This window comes from Bidens hawaiensis, unplaced genomic scaffold (assembly GCF_021521415.1).
Source record: "Bidens hawaiensis isolate Kalapana, Puna unplaced genomic scaffold, B.hawaiensis_p1.1 tig00049159_1, whole genome shotgun sequence".
Classification (NCBI taxonomy): domain Eukaryota; kingdom Viridiplantae; phylum Streptophyta; class Magnoliopsida; order Asterales; family Asteraceae; genus Bidens; species Bidens hawaiensis.
The window spans coordinates 16,506-37,376 of NW_027498803.1; the positions used below are offsets into that span (position 1 = coordinate 16,506).

The 20,871-nt window shown below is 37.3% G+C and overlaps 1 protein-coding gene across 1 annotated transcript; it reads right to left on the minus strand.

The window, feature by feature from the left end:
- Positions 1-7,918: 7,918 nt before the first annotated feature.
- LOC143597876 (uncharacterized) lies at positions 7,919-9,514 on the minus strand. The gene is made up of 3 exons (XM_077076254.1): positions 9,170-9,514; positions 8,352-8,843; positions 7,919-8,239 (listed from the first exon to the last, which is right to left on the minus strand). Exons 1-3 carry the CDS (start codon positions 9,512-9,514, stop codon positions 7,919-7,921), a joined length of 1,158 nt encoding a protein of 385 aa, XP_076932369.1.
- Between the last annotated feature and the right edge of the window lie 11,357 nt (positions 9,515-20,871).

Below are 20,871 nucleotides of genomic sequence, written 5' to 3' on the forward strand. Positions count from 1 at the left end.
TTTTACGATCCCAGTTCCATAACTAAGTATTCTCTCGGTTAATTGATAACTGAAACTTAGGGGATTCTAACCTAGGTGGTTGTTTGTCATCATCTGAATTAAGTCCAAGTTCTAAGTTTAATCGTCTTTAGTTTCCTTAATTAGTTTAAATTAGTTTATTAGTAAAACCCCCTCTTAAACAAATAATAAATAAATAGTCGTGTCTGTAGTTGAGTCTAATTAGCTAGCAAACGTAATTTAAAGAGTCTCGTGGGTTCGATATCCGGACTTACTTAGCTGTACTAGAGTCGAATGGTTCACTTGCCGGTTAGTAGTTTAGTTAAGTTTAAGAGTCTAGAATTTATTACTTAGTGTCTAGATTAGCGTGTTTTTATATAACTACTTTTAGCACATCAGCCCGGTTGTATAATGCAGGTGTGGCCATGGTTTGGTGAATGATTGAGGTTTTTGTATAGGAACGGTGTAACCTAAGATGTTATCGTTCTTGGGTTTAAAATGTCTGTTAAACTATTATTGAGTTATTAAGTATGATTAGGGCTGTTCAAAACCGGATATCCGAACCTTTCGGATAGTGAAAATCACTATCCGAATCCGAAATTCGGATATCCGAACCCCGGATATCCGAATATCCGAAAAAAACCTGCTTTAATATTAAAATCATACATCATTTCATAAATTCAAGTTTACAAATCCAACAAACCAAACACAATACAACCAAATAACACACAATTCATCCCATAATCCAACAAACCAAACATAAACCAACTAAAACAATCCAACAAACCAAGCGTAAAACAACCAAAACTACCAAATAACACAATTTCCTTACTTCCAAGCTTCCAACTTCCATGTCAACAACAAATACAACCTGCAAATATAACATATATAATTTTCCATATTATCATTCCACAATCCTTATTTTGATACATATTCATTCAATACCTTTATAATAAAATATTCAAGTTCATGCATTATACCTTTAATGATGTCAACCAATAGATCTAATTGAACTTGAAAACACCTGCTCAAATTCACAATTATAGATATTAAATAACCAATCTAACGAATAAATACATAACCAATCTAACGAATCAGTACTAAAATCTGAAATAAGTAAATATATTTGAAACAAATAAGAAGTAACACTCTATAATACTTAATGAATTAGTACAAGAAAAGTGTGAAAGAAGGTCCGATGAAGAGGTTTGAGCCGTGGAGGAGCGTTTGAGTCGTGGGTACTGGTCATTGGGTGGAGGGCCGCTGGAGGTTGGACGGCCGGAGGACGGTGGACGGCTGGAAGAGGGTGGACAGCCGGAGGAGGGTGGACGACGGCCGGAGGAGGGTGAAGGCTATAATGATCTAGCCATCTAGAGAAAATGTAAGGGTCTGGAGTAAAGAAAGAAACGAGGTGGATATTGAGAAATAGATCTAGGGTTTGTAATATAAAATAAAATTAAAAAATATTAAAATTATAATATCAGATAGTTCGGATATCCGAACTATCCGAAAAATCTGAAAATGGGTATCCGAATCTTCGAAAAATCTGAAAACCGGTATCCAAATCTTCGGATATCCGAATTTTCGGATATCCGAAAATTCAGATAGTTTGGATACGGATAGTCGGATAGTTCGGATGCAGATTCGGATACGGATAGTTTTGAACACCCCTAAGTATGGTGGTGGTAATTGGTAAACTTTTGCTTATTTTGGTACATCTCTGTTTTTGTTTATGAAAGAATGACAAGAAATGTTACTTGTTTTGATGGTAATTTGTTATACTTTATCTTCTATAATGAAACGATCGAATTAGTAATGCTAGAAACCAAATCTAAAAGTTATGTTTGTATAGCGTAAAGACAATTTTCAAATTAGGCTTCTCTTGCAAATTCTTGTATGTATGCATATCAAGACGTCTACAACACAAAACAAATTCGTATAACATATGCCCACCAAAAAACCAAAACCAAGGGTATGCCCGACTTCATTCACTTAACTGTAACGGTAACCGAACACGAACAGTTAATTGAACAAATAGTTTTTGTTCATGTTCGTCCTTTAAAAGTGAACATTTTCATGTTCGTTTATGTTAGTTCGCTAAAAATCTAAACAAACAGTTTGCGAGCGTAAACGGATATAAATGAAAATAATTGAACAAACATAAACGAACATAAAAAATTTAAAAATGAACAAACTTATAAAATTATATACTTAAAATTATTTTCTATACAACTTTAAACCCAAAATATATTGTAATGAGTCTAAAAGGCATAAATGAATATTACCGAATGGACTAAACAAACGATCATAAATGATCAAACAAATCATGTGTTCATGTTCGCTCGTTTAGCTAAACGAATATAAACGCTCATTTACATGCCTAGTTAGATCAAAGCAATCGAATTAAGACTTTACCGGCCATCGATCCTATCGTCTTCCTCCAATCATGTGAAACGGGGTTTTTTTTATAACTGCGCGCCAAGTGTTCGATGAAATGTCTTTTTAAGTTTTAGTATCGTTTTGTCATATTTTATGACAACTCATTCTTCTACTTTGAACGGCTCATGGCCGTGCCCGTTCCGTGCATTTCATTGTTGTTCGAATGGTGGAGCGGGAAATAAGGGGATTTCTCGTTTGATCTCTCATCTCAAGAGTGTGCACCTTACTAAAGAAGAACGTAAAAGTGTATTGCGGGAGGCGATCTCTACAGACCATGGCTTGTTTTTGAAAGTGGATGAAACATTGAAGGTGTTGGATCAATGGTTGTGTGGGGATTGCATGAACCTTCAGAGCTTGAAACGTGCTTGTCATCACCTTGATCGCATTGTGAAGTTTAATGATTGTGCAATTGACTCGGATACACACATTATTGAGATTTTGAAACCTTTTATCAAGGGCCCCGAGACAACTGTTCATGAGTCCTTCGTGTTGGATGTCTCCCTCCTTGATCGTGTACTTAAGGCACCTATCGTTACCATCAAGAGTATCCCTCATAGTTGTCGGATGGCCTTTTCGCAAGCTTTGAAAACAACACTCTATAAAGTGGTTGCTCAACCAGATTCTGTTGATGCGTGGGTTAGGCTGTTACTTCTTCCTTGTTGCACTTTACAGGTGTTCAGACCCAAAAATAGGCACGAAAGCAGGTCCGGAAATAGGAAAGCCATGCAACATCATTCAATAATGAGTTCTTTAGCCACATGGGGGAAAGTTGACGGTATTACCATGTTAATTAAAAATCTGTTAAATGGTTCTGGTTCGAGGTCCTTAGGCCAAGGTGACATGGATATTCAAAAGGAGGGGGATCTTGTCAACAATAACGTTAAAAAGTGTCTTCGAAAAGTTGCGGATGGTCACTTTACTGCTGCAGTAAAGGTGTTATGCTCATATGGTGTTGCACCATACACTTCTGATACCACAAAGGCTTTAGAGGCTAAACACCCGTACAAGAAGCCGCCGGCAATGCCGAACATGACTTATTCTGAGCCTCCTCTTGTGGCAGAGGTTGATAGTGTCCTTGGTTGCATTAAATCGTTTCCCAAAGGAACTTCGTGTGGGAGGGACGGTTTGAGAGCACAACATATTTTGGATGCTCTTTGTGGAGAAGGGTCGGCTATTGCCACTGACCTCATATGTGCTATCACTGCAGTGGTTAATTTATGGTTAGGAGGGAGATGTCCGTCTACTTTGGCAGAGTTTGTCGCGTCTGCTCCTCTTACACCACTTTTAAAACCCGACAATGGGATTCGACCTATTGCAGTGGGTACTATATGGAGGCGTTTGGTTTCTAAGGTGGCTATGAAAGGGGTTGGTAAAGAAATGACCAAATACCTTAATGATTTCCAATTTGGGGTTGGTGTGTCGGGTGGTGCGGAGGCCATATTACATAGCGCCAATAGGGTATTGAGTGAGCGCCACACTGATGGGTCTCTTTCAATGCTTACAGTTGATTTTTCTAATGCATTTAATATGGTAGATAGATCAGCTTTACTTCATGAAGTAAGGATCAGATGCCCTTCTATTTCCTTGTAGGTGGAATTTTTATATGGGCAGCTATCAAGACTATATCTTGGGGATGATAATATTTGGTCCACCATGGGGGTTCAACAAGGAGACCCATTGGGACCATTTCATTTTTCCCTTGTTTTACACCCCCTTGTGCATTAGATTCGAGACAATTTCAAGCTTCTTCTTCATGCCTGGTATCTTGATGATGTGACAGTCATTGGAGATTCAATGGAGGTGGCTAAAGTGCTGGATATCATTAAGGTGACGGGTCCAACTTTGGGTCTTGAACTGAATATTAAGAAAACTGAGCTATTTTGGCCTTCTTGTGATGGTACGAAGTCTCATGACGGTTTATTCCCTGCTGACATCGGGAGACCATTATTAGGGGTGAAGCTTCTTGGGGGAGCTATTAGTAAAGACATCGGGTTTATTAAGGGTTTGGCAAAGAAGAGAGCTACTAATGCTGTTGATTTGATGCGTCTTCTCCCCAAACTTGGTGACCCGCAGAGTGAGTTACTTTTGCTTCGATCATGTATGGGTATTGCTAAACTTTTCTTCGGTTTGAGAACATGCCAACCTGTACACATGATGGAGGCAGCGGTGTTTTCGACAAAGGATTGCGTGAGGCAATCGAGGACATTGTAGTTTGTGGAGGTCCTTTCTTTGGAGACCTCCAATGGCGACTTGCTTCCTTACCCATTAAGAATGGGGGTTTGGGGTTATATTCGGAAGTAGAGGCTTCCTCTTATGCGTTTGTAGCCTCGAGAGCCCAATCGTGGGTGCTTCAGGATCACATTTTGCGAGACAGTGGTATATGTGGGATGGATTCTGATTATTCTTGTGCTCTGGCTTGTCTTCGTGATATGATTCCAAGCGTTAATTTTAGCAGTTTCTCTAACAAAGAGACCGTCCCCTTTAAAGCCCAGCATGTATTGGCGAGTGCTCTTTTTAGTAAAATTGTTCACGACATGAAGTCACACTTTAACATGACAAGCAGACAAAAAGCCATTTTTAAGGGTCTACAAGCACCACATGCTCAAGATTTTCTTCTTGCTATCCCTATAGATGGGTTAGGCCAGCATATTTCTCCAGTGGAGTATCGTAGTATCCTTAAGTATCGCCTCATGATTCCTCTATTTCCGGTTGATGAGATATGTCCAGTTTGTCGTAAGGCGTGTTTAGACTCATATGGGGAGAACGCGGTGCACTGTAAAGAGCTCCCGGGGTTCAAGTACCGACACGATCTGGTTAGGGATGTGCTCTTTGATATATTAAGGCAAGCTGGAATTTCTGTTAAGAAAGAAGCACCTGTGATTTTCCTGAGTAACCCATCGGAGGGAAGATCATCTCTTCGACCGGCTGACATTTTGGTGTTTGGATGGATAGGAGGGAAACACGTGTGTGTGGATTTAACATGGGTTTCTCCTTTGGTGGGCTTAGGGAGTAGTGGTTTCGCAGTCGGTCAAGCCTCATTAAAAGCTGTTTCAGGTAAGGTGGCAAAACATGAAAAGGCGTGTCTTGACAACCAACATGTATTTATTCCTTTTGCTTTTGACACTTTTTGTTTCCTCGCGCCTGAAGCTGTGGAGCTACTTACCCGTGTTCAGCGGGTCATGCATAGTAATGTTATGACCCCAAGATCAGCAAATATAGTTTTTAAAATATTGGGTTTTGCGATTCAAAAAGGGGTAGCGGAGCAGCTTGTTGCCCGCTTGCCTTCTGTTACGATGTAATCTAAACTTTTCTTTAATAAGACCGTTAGCATTAAACCTAAAAAAAAATTATTCATTACCACATCATGCATGACCTGAACAGCTTTAATCTCTTGTTAATAATCATCAGGTGATTATGAAAGTATGTCAACGTTGTTCTCTTTTCTATTTAAAAGCAGCCATTCTTGCTCGACTGCCCGCTTATAGCTTTATTTGGAAGATATCTATCTGGAATATATCTTGCTGACAGATACACAACTGCATTTAAAGCATCCAACGTGTATTTACATTTATGATGCACCTCATATGTTTCTTGTAATCCCATCATAATCCGGATCGCATCTTCCTGTAGTTATTATATAACTAGGATAATAGCCCGTGTTACACACGGGTGGAAAACATTTCAACAAACAATATAAAATATAAACTACGCATTCAGTTAACACAAATATTTGACATAAGTTTTTTACCCTTAGATGTTACAAAAGTTGTTAAACTATGTCTATAACATAAAAAGAAAATACTTTATAAATAAACAATGCAATGAATAAGAAATAATATAACATAAATGAACCATTAGACATGAAAAAAAATAAAAAACACATATTAGTAAAAGATTTTGTAATATTAATTGAAAACTAAGTTTACAAATACATACCAGCTTTAAACTGTATCGCATTAAGTTTCCAAAAATCTCTTTGTAAATAGCTTTATTTAATTTTTTTTAAATGTTCCTAATTGTTCTAAAGAACGCTTTTTTCTTTTAGAGTGTTTTTTATAAATAATTTTCTGAGATGTCTATATTTTTATAGCATTTTTCATGTCATTTCTTAATAAATAAATAAATAAAACTTAAAGAACATTCGGTTTGATCACCGTTCACCGGCTCGTCTTCTTTCCTCAAGAGTAAATTAAATCATTGACAAGGTGGCTATTAATTGGAATAAATAGACTTAATCATGGAGTTAATTGTATTAATTTGAATAAATAGATTTAAATAGATTTAATTGTAAAATTAATTGAATTAAATTGGAATGCTGATTTTAATTTAGTGGATTAAAAATAATTGTGAATATGTGGAAATTTTTGATATGGAAATGTGATTACACGGAATCCAATGTGGATATGCTAGAATAAGGACATGTGGAGAGAATCATCTTGCTTTAATATATTAGTAAGATATTTTCAACATTAATATCATACTTTATGATTGTGTACATATGTATAGATGCAATTAAGTTATACCTGAATCGGTTCTTCAATTAATACAGGTTGGCATCGACGTGCCAAAGCTTGATATTTGTCAAAATGCAATCTGTACTCGTCCATAGTTGTTGATACACTATAATACAAAACATTCTTGTTCATTAAAACAATTAAAAAAACACACACATTATATCACTATATTTTTTCTGGTCAATCAGGAAGATGAGCACACGCTAGTAACAGTAGATCTCGAGCTCTGGAGAATGCTTCACAGTAGCAGCAGATGATGCAGTATCAGCTTCCATATCGTTTTGATCATCCTTCACAAAATGTAATTCTTAGAAGTTACGCAACTTTCCTCTAAACTTATAATGAATGCAGCTAAACAGTTAAATACCTCAGGTGAAAGCCCGACCCGGCCCAGCCTGTCATAGCAGTTTTGACCCAACCCGGGCAGCAACAATTAACATAAATCTTCTGACCTTCGGCCCATTCTGAAAGTACCCAGGTCATAAGCCTCGTAAACGCGTTCCACCAACGTGACAGCACATGAGGGCCACCAGCCCATTACCCCTGTTGGTTTTCCATTTGGATCTATTAGTGTCCAGTATTGGTTATGCAATGCAGCATGAAGTATTCCCTGCAGAGTACAATAACTATTACGGTTGTGCTATTTTTCATAGGATTTATGTAATAACAAATGGATTACCTTTGTTGTGACATAAAATGAAGATGAAGTACCACCAGTGCAGTGGCGGATCTTGAGCATATAGTATGAATGGGCCGAAATTCACGTGAAAATTTTTTTTTTCCCCCTTACTTCTATGTTTCGGGTCGGCAATCCGGTTCGGGTCGGGTCAAACAATAAAAAACTGTATTCAATTATTCAACTCAAATACCAATTCAATAATTCAAATACCGTTCTTACACAAAAGAAATCAATATTTTGAACAAACAAAAACAAGATGCAACGAGGAGAATGAGTACTTGAAAAAGAATCACAACTCAGCTCGGCGACCTTTAAGCTCTTTGAACTCATCAATTACAGATGTTGAATCAAAACTTTCAGCAAGTTCTTTTTCGATGTAAATCACCAAGTTATTTGCGAGATAATCATCTGACATCTTATTGCGAAGACGATTCTTGAATATTTTCATTGCTGAAAATCCCCTCTCTGTTGTTGTGGTAGAAACCGGAAGTGTCAAGATTAGTCGAACCACTCTATCAAGCAAATAATATTCATCACGTAACTGAGTTTCCGCAAAACTTTTGCATAGATCAACAATAGGTGATGCACCACTTAGCTTGGGATTATTTGGCTTATGAAAATTAAAAGAATTCAATTGAACGTAATTGAATTCTCTCTTGCTCCGTGAAATCTTCGGGATAGTACTTCTCAACAAGAAGACAAATCTCATCAACATCAATCACTTTTGGGTCTTCTTTAGAAACTAAAGTAGAACTAAGATTTAACAATTCCATCGTTTGATAATTGAATCTAGCATTCAACTCATACAATTGTTTGTCCACCGTGGCTTTAAAAAGATCTACTCGATAGTAATGTTCAAAAGTAACTTGATTATCCTTTTTACGAGGCCGATACCGAGTAGAAGTATATGGAGCATTCATATCTGGGATATCTACTTGATGTTTGTTAAAAAAAGAAGTAACATCTGTAAGAAAAGAATCCCACTTGTTGTTTCTGAAATCATTTAGATCGTCTTTTGTGACTTTAACCAACTCGATGGCATTAAGAATATCTTGGGATTTCTTTTGTAGAGAATAAGAAAGTATATTTGTTCTTCCCATTACTTCCTTTATCAAGTGAAGAATAAACACAAAATCAAATGATTTTAAGTTAACATAACCTGCATCAGCATCTGCACGTTGAGTAAAAGTTGTAGATGGCTCATCAATAATTCCCTGAAATGAAAACAAGTCAAATAATTTAAGATAAAAAAAATGTACTAAAATGAATAACGGGTCAAATGGGATAACCTGAAGAACAATACGAGTACAATTAAACATGTCAATCATACTGCAAACAGACTGATAGTGAGAACCCCAACGTGTATCACCCGCTCTTCTTAATGTCCTAACTTGATTCAATCCTTTTCCCGTTTTAATTTCCCCAAGTTCAATTAACTCTTTAATCTCCTTGTCTTTGCCTTTTGTAATTCATCATGATGCTTACTAGAACCACAAACTGTATTAATTGTAGAAACTAATTTATCAAAAAATTGACTCACTGGAACAACCTCCCTTAAAGAAGCTACCAAGGTAATTTGTAATATGTGAGCAAAGCAATGAACAAAATAAGCATAAGGACTATCCTTATGAACTAGTGCTTGTAATCCATTCCATTCCCCTCTCATGTTACTAGCTCCATCGTAACCTTGGCCACGGATTTTACTAACATCAAATTGATATTGCAAAAGCTGGTTCCACAGATGTGTTTTCAGGGTTAATGCCAAAGTATCCCTAACATGAACCAAATCCAAAAAACTTTCTTGTATGATCTCTTGTGCATCAACAAATCTCAAAACTACGGCCATTTGCTCTTTTTTTGACTCATCCTGTGACTCATCAACCATGACACAAAAGAATGAATCTCCCACTTCACTACGAATATGCTTTCGCACTTTATTTGCAACAATACTAAGAATTTGTTTTTGAATATCATGAGAAGTATACTTTGAATTATACGGAGCATTTTCTAAAATAACACTTGCAACTTTGTCATTATAAGAGGCTAGAAGTTTTAGTAGTTCAAGCAAATTACCGCAATTTTTAGACTTAGAACTTTCATCATGCCCTCGTAAAGAACAAGCTTGATATGTCAACCAACGAACTGCGTCAATTGTTGTTGTTAATCATAAGCGATTCTTCTCTAATTCCTCTTTATCCCGCTTGGATATGATGTTTTCAATGTGTGCATCTTGGTTCAATAAGTTTTCACTGTATACCATAGCATTTCTGTGTTGTGCACTATCAACATGCTTAAGAAATGCACAATCTTTCCCGTATTTCCAATTGCCAAACCCTTTAACAGTAAATGCATCTTTCCCATTGCGAACACTTTGTTTATCATTAAATAGATAACAAGGAAAACAATAAGCAGAATGTGTTGTTGGTGAATACTCTAACCAACCAGGGAAAATATTGAACCAGGAATATTGGAACCTACGAGTATGCTTACTTATACCTTTATTCATATATTCTGCAAGTTTTATTTGGAAAGGTCTTAAACTCAAATAAGCTCGTCTTACCTGTACTCCCATATTGGTTTTCGTTTAGCCGGATCTCTTTCTATTTGGTTAGGATCCACTTCATCCGTACTTGATTGTGGTTGTGGTCCTTGTGGATTTTCTTGTTCTTGCGATTGTGGCTCACTTTGTGGTGAAACTTTTTGACGTTTATTCTCCTCATCTAGATTTTCATCAACTTTTCTTTTAAAAAAGGAGTCAATCCTTTTCGACTTTACCATGATTTAACCTAACACATAACCACAACAAATATTTAACAAATTAACCTAACATAGTAATAACAAATATTTAACCTATAAAAAATAACCTATGAATTGAAAAAAAAAACAAAAAAAAACAAGTGATTGAAAGATGCTTCGGGAACCTACAAGAACTTTTTAACCCCTTTCCCTTTCTATTGCAAATCTTTGTTGGCTCCTCACTTCCTCAACTCAAACTTTGCCTCCTACCCTCCTCAAAAGTCAAAGACTCAAAGTTGCAAATTGATTTCTGCAAATCGTCTGGCACTCTGGCTCCTCTGCTCTTGTTCGATTATCAATCAAGGTTAGGTTATATGTTTAATTGGGCTTGCTAATAAATTGTTCAAAAAATCATTCCTTTATAACTGGGTTTTATTTTTTTAACCTTTCTTGGCTGGCCCGAACTCAAATAATATGGATGGGCCGCACTCAAATAACATGGCTGGGCCAGACACAATAAATATAATTTTTTTGGGATTTTTTTGGTAAAAATACACTACTAAACGAAAAAGATGGTGGGGCCGCGGCCCGGTTTGGCCCGAAGCAAGCTCCGCCACTGCACCAGTGGAGTGGTGTTGATCTAGTTAATCACATGTTGACGATGTGCATCTGAGAACATATAGTCAAAACCGTCTATTAAGGGTGATTTAATGTCAAATAAATATGAAGTGAACTCACTAATCAAACATGATTAGCATTAAGTTTTATGTTTTTTTTACCTTGGTTGTAGCATAGCTTACCATCTTCATAAGCTATACTATCCTAATATTCTCCAATGGCAAATGCGGGATTTGAAGCTTCAATATATTCTTTCACATAACCACCCGAGAATCCCGTGTCACTCTAAGTTATTCATCTTTAATAGGATTACTACAACAATGTATGTATTAAAGGTAAAAGCAAGAAATTACAACACCACCAGCAGCAGTAGCAACAACAACAATAGTAATAACAATAGTAGATCGGCTGGAAACGTTCACCTTACAATGTCAAGGCGCCGACCATCATAACCAATATTGCTCTAGAGCCAATTCAGCCACTCTTTTACATCATTTCTTACAAAATCTTGAGAATGATCAATGTTTGGTGCTACATGAAATATGTCATCTGCAATTCATAACATGAACAAATGAAGTGATACAAATATAAATGCATATATAGGTGAATCATAAGACCATCTCCAATAGAAGACTTTTAGAGATTCTTAGAAGAGAGAGAATATGAGTTGGAAGAGAGAGATGATGATTTGAAGTAGAGAGAATAAGCAAAATTCTTGGTGAAGAATGTACTAAGAACATCAATGTGAGAAGAATGGTGGGTCATGTGAGAAGAGAGAAAAGAGAAAAGAGAGAGAAATGGTGGGCCATGTGTCACATTGCACACATTGTTCACCCAAAAACTCACCTCTATTGGTGATGTAAATAATTATATCCATACCACTTGAAGGATTTCGATGACCCTGGAAATTAGGGTTATCACAAACGATTGCCTCGGGTCCCCATTGATGTGCTCTCATTTATACACATTATTATATAAATATTCCGTATACTTTTAAGTGCTTTTGAACCAAGTTTTTATTGAATATTACTAATATTTGGCTCACATGCGAGTTTAATGGTTTTTAAAGACTATGAGGTAAATTGAAACACTTTTACTAAACTTGAGACCGATGAATGAAGGGTCGTGTATATGTTATTTATTACTTATTATTATTATTATTAACTATTATATATAGTATTTAAATTAAAAAAGTTAATAAAAAGAAAAAAAAAGAAAAGAATGTGGTAAAGTTAAAAAGAAAAAGTAACGTTTGCATATGATATAATTAGATTATATTAATATATTAAAGTAATAAGTGATAATTTTTTATATGAAATACAATGTAGTATGTTCATAAAAATTAAACGGGCTTGAGGCTTTGGGCCGGACATCACCACATAAATTATAAAAGGAAGTAGCTGGCTAGGTCATGAGCAGGTCCCATCTTGGGGGTGGAGTTGGCAGACAAGTCAGACATCGATTAAGAGGCATATTTGGACCCCCTTGTTGGCGCCAGAAAGAATATTAACAAGAGAAGGGGTGACGCAAAAGGAGAGAAAGAGAAATAAAGCCACTGGTTCGAGTAAAGAGCGTCTGGGTTCAACACCTACTCATCCAAACATCATTATTATTCGGTTTGATTTTATTGTTTTCTTTATGAATTCAGTTTTTGAACCTTATTTATTTGTTTTGTGCTTGAGTATGGTTGTTGGCTAAACCGGTAAGCCACCTAGGTTTATGATGAACTTTTGTTGATATTGGATTTTAGTTTGGACTTTGCTTTTGTTATGGTTTATGATTAAGTAAGAGATTTCCTGTTATTCGTTCGATGCATATGTGTGCTTAGGATTGTTTAACGCGTTTTATTGTTTCACAGTTTTCTTGGTGATTGTCTGTCATATGATAGGATTCTGTTAGGTCATATACTGTGTGTTTTTGACTAGTTTGTGGTTGATTTGCAATAAAACCATACAAAACAATATTAATAGATCAAGTAGACCTAAGTGTGCTGCTAATCTAAATAGCTGTAAGGCGGTAGATGATATGATAAGTCTTGGTTGTTTAAGATTGCTAGATTTAGTTCTTCGTAAGGAGTCCGTCTAGGTTTGATTTTTCAGCCTTGTTTATCTAGTCGAGTGAATGCTTTAAACTACCTTTGATTTCCGCGCTGTAAGGTAGGATTTCGTATGGAGGTACTTGTCATAATACCGGTTGACACATGAAAGATTATCTTTCACATGACTATCCTGGTTGCCCTGCAGACATGCGGATAATCTCAACTTTTTAGTTGTTGTAGGCTGTTCCAAATTAGTTTTGTTCTTCTGTTCTTGATAACTACTAAAGCATATGTTTTCTTTGTAATTATGTCTGCCCTTTTGTGTGCTCTTCATTAGCATCTTCTGGATTTGATATAGTCTATGAAGTTCTTATACCTTTTAAACATAAAAACTAATTAATACAATATTTTTTTATGATCTTTTATAAACAAAAATCATATTTGTATCATGTATATATATACCTGCTCTTTGAGGTTTGTTCATGCTTTAACATAGCCATTTTCATGCATTTTTTATCGTATGGTTGAACAAACTTGTCCATTGAATTGAACTTTGTGTTCGTAAAATTCCAACCTGCATTTAAATATATACATACTTAGAAATTGTATGGCTCCAATGCAACATGTGTCATGTGCGTATATTCATTTGCTTAAAGCAGATGACGATACTGAGACCCGTGGATACTATCCATTAGCCCACGAATTTTATAGGCTTAAATCAATGAGAGGCCACCATTTTGAAATGAAGCAATCTGGTGGCACGAGAAGGGAGGGGGGGGGGGGGGTGAGAAGATTTGATATGCAACCACACAAATTGAATTCTCTATTGACAATATTATATATACAAGGAATAATAACAAACTTCCTAGACTTTAGGAGATGACCAAAATTAGGGGATGTATACTAAAATTAAAAGATACATAAAAATATGGTAAATATGGTAAATTGTTATATAATAGCCCCCTTAAATCTGCAAGGCGGTGGACCAAGGCGTAGCATGGATCGAAACGTCTCAAAAGAGACACGCGGAAGACTTTTAGTGAATATATCCGTCACTTGAAGATTGCTAGGCACAAACTTCGTATACAGCTTTCCTGAGTTAACAAGCTCCTTGACAAAGTGGTAATCCAAATCAATGTGTTTCACTCGTTTGTGAGAGACCAGATTTTGCGACATGAACAATGCACTCTTGTTGTCACAAAGTAAATTCGGCCTATCAAGTGGCAATGTGTAGAGCTCCCGTAAAAGATGAGTAATCCAGACAATTTCAGCAGCAGTATTTTCCATGGCGCGGGACTCGGACTCACAACTGGATCTAGAAACCGTGGGTTGTTTCTTGGCACTCCAAGAAATAAGATTGCCACTGAGAAAAATGGAGTAACCATAGGTGGATCGTCTGGTTTCAATACACCCTCGCCCAATCAGCATCTGAATATCCAAGAATAAAGTTTTTGTGGGGATGAGAAAAGTGTAGGCCAAATGAAACAGTGCCTTTAACATAGCTAATGATTCGTTTAACAGCCTGAAAGTGATCAATAGTAGGAGCCTGAAGGAATTGACTGACTTGATTCACGGCATATGATAAATCCAGTCTGGTTATCGTCAAGTACTGTAAAGCTCCAACTAAGGATCGATAAAGAGTTGCATCTGTAAGCGGCTCACCATCTGAAATGAAGGACTCATGAGGAGCAAGAGGGATGGTGGCCGGTTTGGCGTGGATCAATTCCGAACGTTGAAGGATATCTATGGCATACTTTGTTTGGGATAAAAACAGACCATCAGTAGTATAAGCCACTTCAAGAGCCAAAAAATAGCTTAGATTTCCAAGATCTTTAATTGCAAATTCCTTGTGTAGCCAATCCACAAAACCGTGGATAATATCCTTGCAATTTCCGTTAAGAATTAGATCGTCCACATAGACCAACAGATACATTAAGTGAGCGCCCTGTTTGTACACAAATAAAGATGTATTCGCACGACTACATGTGAAACCGAAGGCTAAAAGAAACGAACTTAAGCGTTGAAACCACGCTCTTGGAGCTTGCTTTAAGCCGTATAGGGCTTTGTTGAGCTTACAAACGTGGTTTGGATAATTACCATTAACAAACCCTGGTGGCTGCTCTATAAAAACCATTTCAGTTAGATGCCCATTCAAGAAGGCATTCTTGACATCCAATTGATGCAAGACCCATTTGTTTAAAACAACAAGTGATAGTACGATACGGACAGTTGAGGCTTTAACCACCGGACTAAACGTGTAAGAGTAGTCTAACCCGGGAATTTGAGAATACCCTTGAGCCACAAGACGGGCTTTATAGCGTTCAATCGAGCCATCCGACTTGTATTTAATCCGGTATACCCATTTCGAGCCAACAACATTTGCATGAGTTGGTCGCGGAACGAGAGTCCATGTAGCATTTTGCTTTCAAGCGTCCAGCTCCTCATTCATGGCCGCCATCCAGAGAACCTTTTTGGCAGCCGTCTTAACCCCTTTTGGTATGGATTCGGCATAGAGGGCTGTGTGTAACCCACTAGTCGATAAAGAGGCCAGATCGGCTGGGTGTTTCGGTTTAAATATACCCGATTTTTCACGAGTGACCATACGGTGTTGGTTGACGGGCTGTTGGAGGGTAATGTTAACGGGTATTCCAGGGGTGACGGCATGTGAGTGGACAGGAGAGGGTGGCGGGGTTGGGTCTGGTATATGTTGTGGTGAGATAGCTGGAGAGGGGTCGGCTAAATTAGAAGGTGGGGATTGATGGGCTGGTGTGGGAGGATCTTGTGGTGGGTTAGTAGGATTTGGGTTTATGTTGGTTTGTATGTTGGGTTGGGCAGTAGGAATGGGTGGGGAAGTGTGAACCGTAGGTGAAGGGAAAAGGGAACAGGGAGTGGGATGAGTTTGGGGTTGGATCGGAGGTGTGGAACTAGTGGTTGGGACGGGAATTGAAGGCTGATTTGCGGGTGAGTTAGTTGGGTTAGGAAAATCATCAAGAAAGCTCGAAAGGTCCAAAGCTGTTGTGTTTAAAGGGGATTTAACGCCTTCAAAGGAGATGACGGACTCGTTGAAACACGCATGCCGAGTAATGTAAATCCGAGATGTAGATGGATCAACGCATCGGTACCCTTCGTATTGAGTGCTATACCCAATAAAAACACACGGTAAGCTTCTCGGGGCAAGCTTGTGTGAAGAGTAATTTCGGAGATACGGGAAAACTTGGCAACCGAAGGTGCAAAAGTTATCATAAGTTGGAGCTTGTGAGTATATTAACTCAAATGGAGATTTGTTTTCGAGTATTTTTGTGGGTAATCGGTTTATGATATAAGTGACCCAAGCAAAGGCGTCCGTCCAATAGTGAGCCGGAACATGGGCGTTGAAGAGCATTGCGAGTCCGGTTTCAACAATATGTCGGTGTTTGCGTTCGGCACAACCATTTTGTTCGGGTGTGTATGGACATGAGACACGATGGAAAGTGCCATTGTTTTGCAACATTTGTTTGACCGTATGATTTAGAAATTCCGAGCCACCATCGGATTGAAAAATCTTAATCTTTCGAGAACATTGGGTTTCTGCCAACTTAATAAAAGCCTCAAGAATCAGATAAAAACCGGTTTTAGTTTTAAGTGGATAAAGACATGTAAAGCGCGAGTAATCATCAACAAAAATAACGTAATAGCGATAACCATTAACCGATTCAATGGGTGATGGACCCCACAAGTCACAATGGACTAAATCTAACGGGTGTAATGACCGTTTGGGGTTAAGTTCAAAGGGCAATTTATGACACTTAGACAATTGACAAGACTTGCAAATAATGGGTTTAGGCAACAACAAAGTAACAAATAAAAAACCAAGTCTATGTAGCAAATGAATAACATCAAACGAAACATGTCCAAGGCGATTATGCCATGTTTCAAAAGAAACTTTATTGAAAGTACTATGCATAGAAACAAAAGCTCGGGGTCCCTCTTTTAGCACGTATAGCCCGTTCTCACAATGCCCTTTAGCCAGAACCTGCTTTATGTGACGGTCCTGAATAGTAAAAAAAGGGTGAGACAATAAGACATCAACAGGAAGGTTAGAGGTAAGCTTACTAATAGAGAGTAAACGTTTGGTGAGATTTGGAACAACCAAAACATCACGAAGGGGCAAACGGTCATTAATGAATGTGGTACCAATATTTGTAACGGGAAGAGAGGACCTGTTACCAAAGAAAACATGCATATTACCTTGAAGATTTGCAGTGTCGGGAGTCATATGAGCAGTCTATCCCAAGTCGACATTCCAATCTGGAGTGTCGTGAGTGACATGGCATTGAGCATGGAATGCTTTAGCAATGTATTCTTCGGTGTTGGGTGAACGAGCCGAGAAGGTGTAGGTTGGGCTGTTGATTGCAAAGTGGCCATATGCATTGCAAAGTTGGCACCGTGGTGTTCGACTACTAAAGCCACGGCCACGGCCTCCACGTGAATTTCATGAACCACCTCCATAATAGTTAGAGTTTCCATGGCCACGACCCGAAGAAGAAGAAGGTCGGCCGTGCTCTGCTTGAAAAGCGACAGCAGGTGTGGTGGTTCCATGAAGGGTCCGCAAGAATATTTCATGGCTCTCGGCTTGAGAGATGAGATCGCGGAAGGCCGGAACAGGTTTAATGGCTTTAATGGTAATGGAGAACGACTCAAAGGACGGACCGAGGCCATATAGAAACCAGTGTAGTTTGTCCATCTCGTGAACCGGCTGACCAATTGCGGCTAATTGATCACAAAAGGATTTAAACTTTCGACCATAATCGGCGACGGAGGAAGTACCTTTAGTTAACTGACGCAGAGAGTCCCGAATAGTATATGCTCGTTCGATGGTGGTGTTGCTATAAGCGTTTTCCAAAACTAGCCATATGTCTCTAGCTGTGGATAATCCGAGTACTTCACAGGCTGCTTCTTCCGAAAGAGATGAGTTCAGAAGAATCATGGCACGTTGATCTTGTTCTGTCCACAAGGCGAGTTCAGGATTGGCGATAACTTTGTCGTTTTGAACAATGGTGGCCATAGGTTTTGGGGAAGATCCATCCACGAGAGGTAAGAGTTTTTGATACGCGAACACGGGGGTCACGTGACTCTTCCAGATAAGGTAATTTGTGGAGGATAGTTTAACGGGTATAAGGTGCAATAGGGTGTTCATCGGGAGAGATTGAACGGATGAGGAAGAAGCCATGACAGGGTAGAACGAGGAAGAAAGGTGGTGGCAGTATAGGTTAATTGGCTGATACCATAATAAGATTTGATATGCAACCACACAAATTGAATTCTCTATTGACAATATCATATGTACAAGGAATAATAACAAACTTTCTAGACTTTAGAAGATGACCAAAATTAGGAGATATATACTAAAATTAAAAGATACATAAATATGGTAAATATGGTAAATATGGTAAATTGTTATCTAATAAGGGGGGGGGGGGGGAGCGTGAGGGCTCCAGATGTATGCAATTATTTATATTTGGAGCCTATAAAATATATATAATCTGTGTTGCAGCATAAGCAATCTTTCTATGCTTTCTTTTACCTTATCCCGCCTTGTTTACCAATGGCTCTAGCAAACCAATTTTAGCACGTACATACCTATAATAGTAAAAAAGTACATTGGAAACATAAAAATTGTCTATAGATTGATGAAAACATAAAGAAACAAATTTCTGGAATGTTCTTGCATACTGATCTTTCCTCGAAATTGAAAGATAATAAAGATAAACAAATAACTAATTAATATCTTGTAACATATATGGTATATAGCCGCAGGCACCAGCGACAGCGGCTGGTGATTCCGCCGTTGACCAGTGAAGACTTGTTCCAGCGGCGGACGAACCCTCTGTAGCCGTGAGCTCTGTGGCTTCACCGGCCATCCCAGAAATCGGTTTTGCTGATGTTGTACACTGGAGGTTGTTGTGATGGGTGGTTGTACGTCGAAGATTCGGTTAAAACCACCAGCTACGGCGGCGGGTGGAATTTAAAGGGTTTGCTTATTTTCATCAACTTATACCTCATTAACTTTTAGAAAAGGAATAAGGTGTTTGGGATTGCTTTTAATGTGAGACGGAAAAGTTATTAAGTTACATTTTTGTAACTTATTAACTTAATGAAAAGTTATAAGGAGGTAAAATAAGGAATCCCAAACACTCCCTTACTGGATTCAAGATTAGGGTTTGGGTTTGGGTTTTGGTTTGTAGCTGAAAATGATTCTTGGCAGATTTTAACCATTATAGAGTAGGGATGAGCTCGGTACCGTACTGGTACCGAAAATCTTGATTCCGAAAATCGCAAATTTTTGATATCGGTACCGAAATGTTCGGTTCTTTCTTAAAATATGTTTGGCAATCACAAAATTCTTTCTTATTTTAGATTTTTGAAATGTTTAAAAAGCAGCTTTCCAAAAGTCTCAAATCCTGACATTTTAAAATGGCTTTTTGAAAAAGCCAATAAGCATTTTTCAAACTCAATTCCAAACATGCTCTGAATGTGTTAAGGTCAGAGAGATGAGGTTTTAACCCGTTTCTCTAATCTGGGTACCGAGACCTGCGGTTAGTACCCATAACCTATGAATTTTAAAGGCATAAATCAATGAGAGATCATCATTTTGAAACAGAGAAATCTGGTGGCATGAAAGGGGGTGGGGGAGCAACGTAAGGGCTCCAGTTGTAGGCATTTATATACATTGATAGATAGATAGATAGATGATAGATAGATAGATAAATAGATGATAGATGATAGATGATAGATAGGAGTGTGATCAAATGAAAACTTCTTTTAAAGAGAAAACTTAAAAACCCATTATAAAGAATTAATTTTAACTTTTTTTTAAAAATTTGTTTTGTAGTTTATGTTTTTCCATTATTTTTATATTTTGTTATTGTTTTAAAAAAAACCTTGTCGATAACCTCGTCGGTGTAGTGCACATGTGTAATAGTGTGCATTTCATACATGCAAAAGTGCTGTATTGCATAGAATATAACACTTTTGCACATATTTGATACACACTATTGTATTTATGCAATATAAGACTAATACGTGCATCGAATACACATTAGTACGTATGTGTAATACAACATTAACGCACATGTGCACTACATCGATTTTTTTTGCATGCAATACAATACTACTACACATATACAATACACAAATATTGAATATATGCAATTAAACAGTATCGAATAAAAATATATAGTAAAACACATGTGTAATACAACAGTAACAGTAATACGTATGTGCATTAAAACTTTTTTTTGTTTTTTTATTATATTTAAGTGAAGGGTAACAAAATATAAGAATAATGGAAAAATGGAAATTTGAAAATATATTTTTATTTTTAATTAAAAGTAACTTCTTTAGGAGTTTTTAGGTTTTCTCTCTAAGGATGAGTTTTTTCTTGATCTTCTCCATATATATATATATATATAAACAAAACCTTTAAAAGCTTCTCATGCATTTGACCCGAATTCACGGTATGGGTCTCACCAAACCCAGATAGCCCTTAAAAGGATTATAAAATCTCACTAAATTAAAAATTAATCTCACTAAATATTTGATATGAAAATCCTATAAAATAGGGATATACTAAAAGTTAATATCCAATATTAAAAAAAAAAGATATTATTTATAATCAAGAAACAATTTTATAGTTAAAAAAATAGCGGGTCATGGCTCTCACCAAACCTATTTAGCTTTTAAACTGGGTTATAACATCTTATTTATTTGTTAAACATTTTCATCATCAAACCATAAGTATATTATTAACTTCTTTACGAATAATGTAAAACAACCCCGTAATACGAGGATTATAGGCTAGTATTGAATAT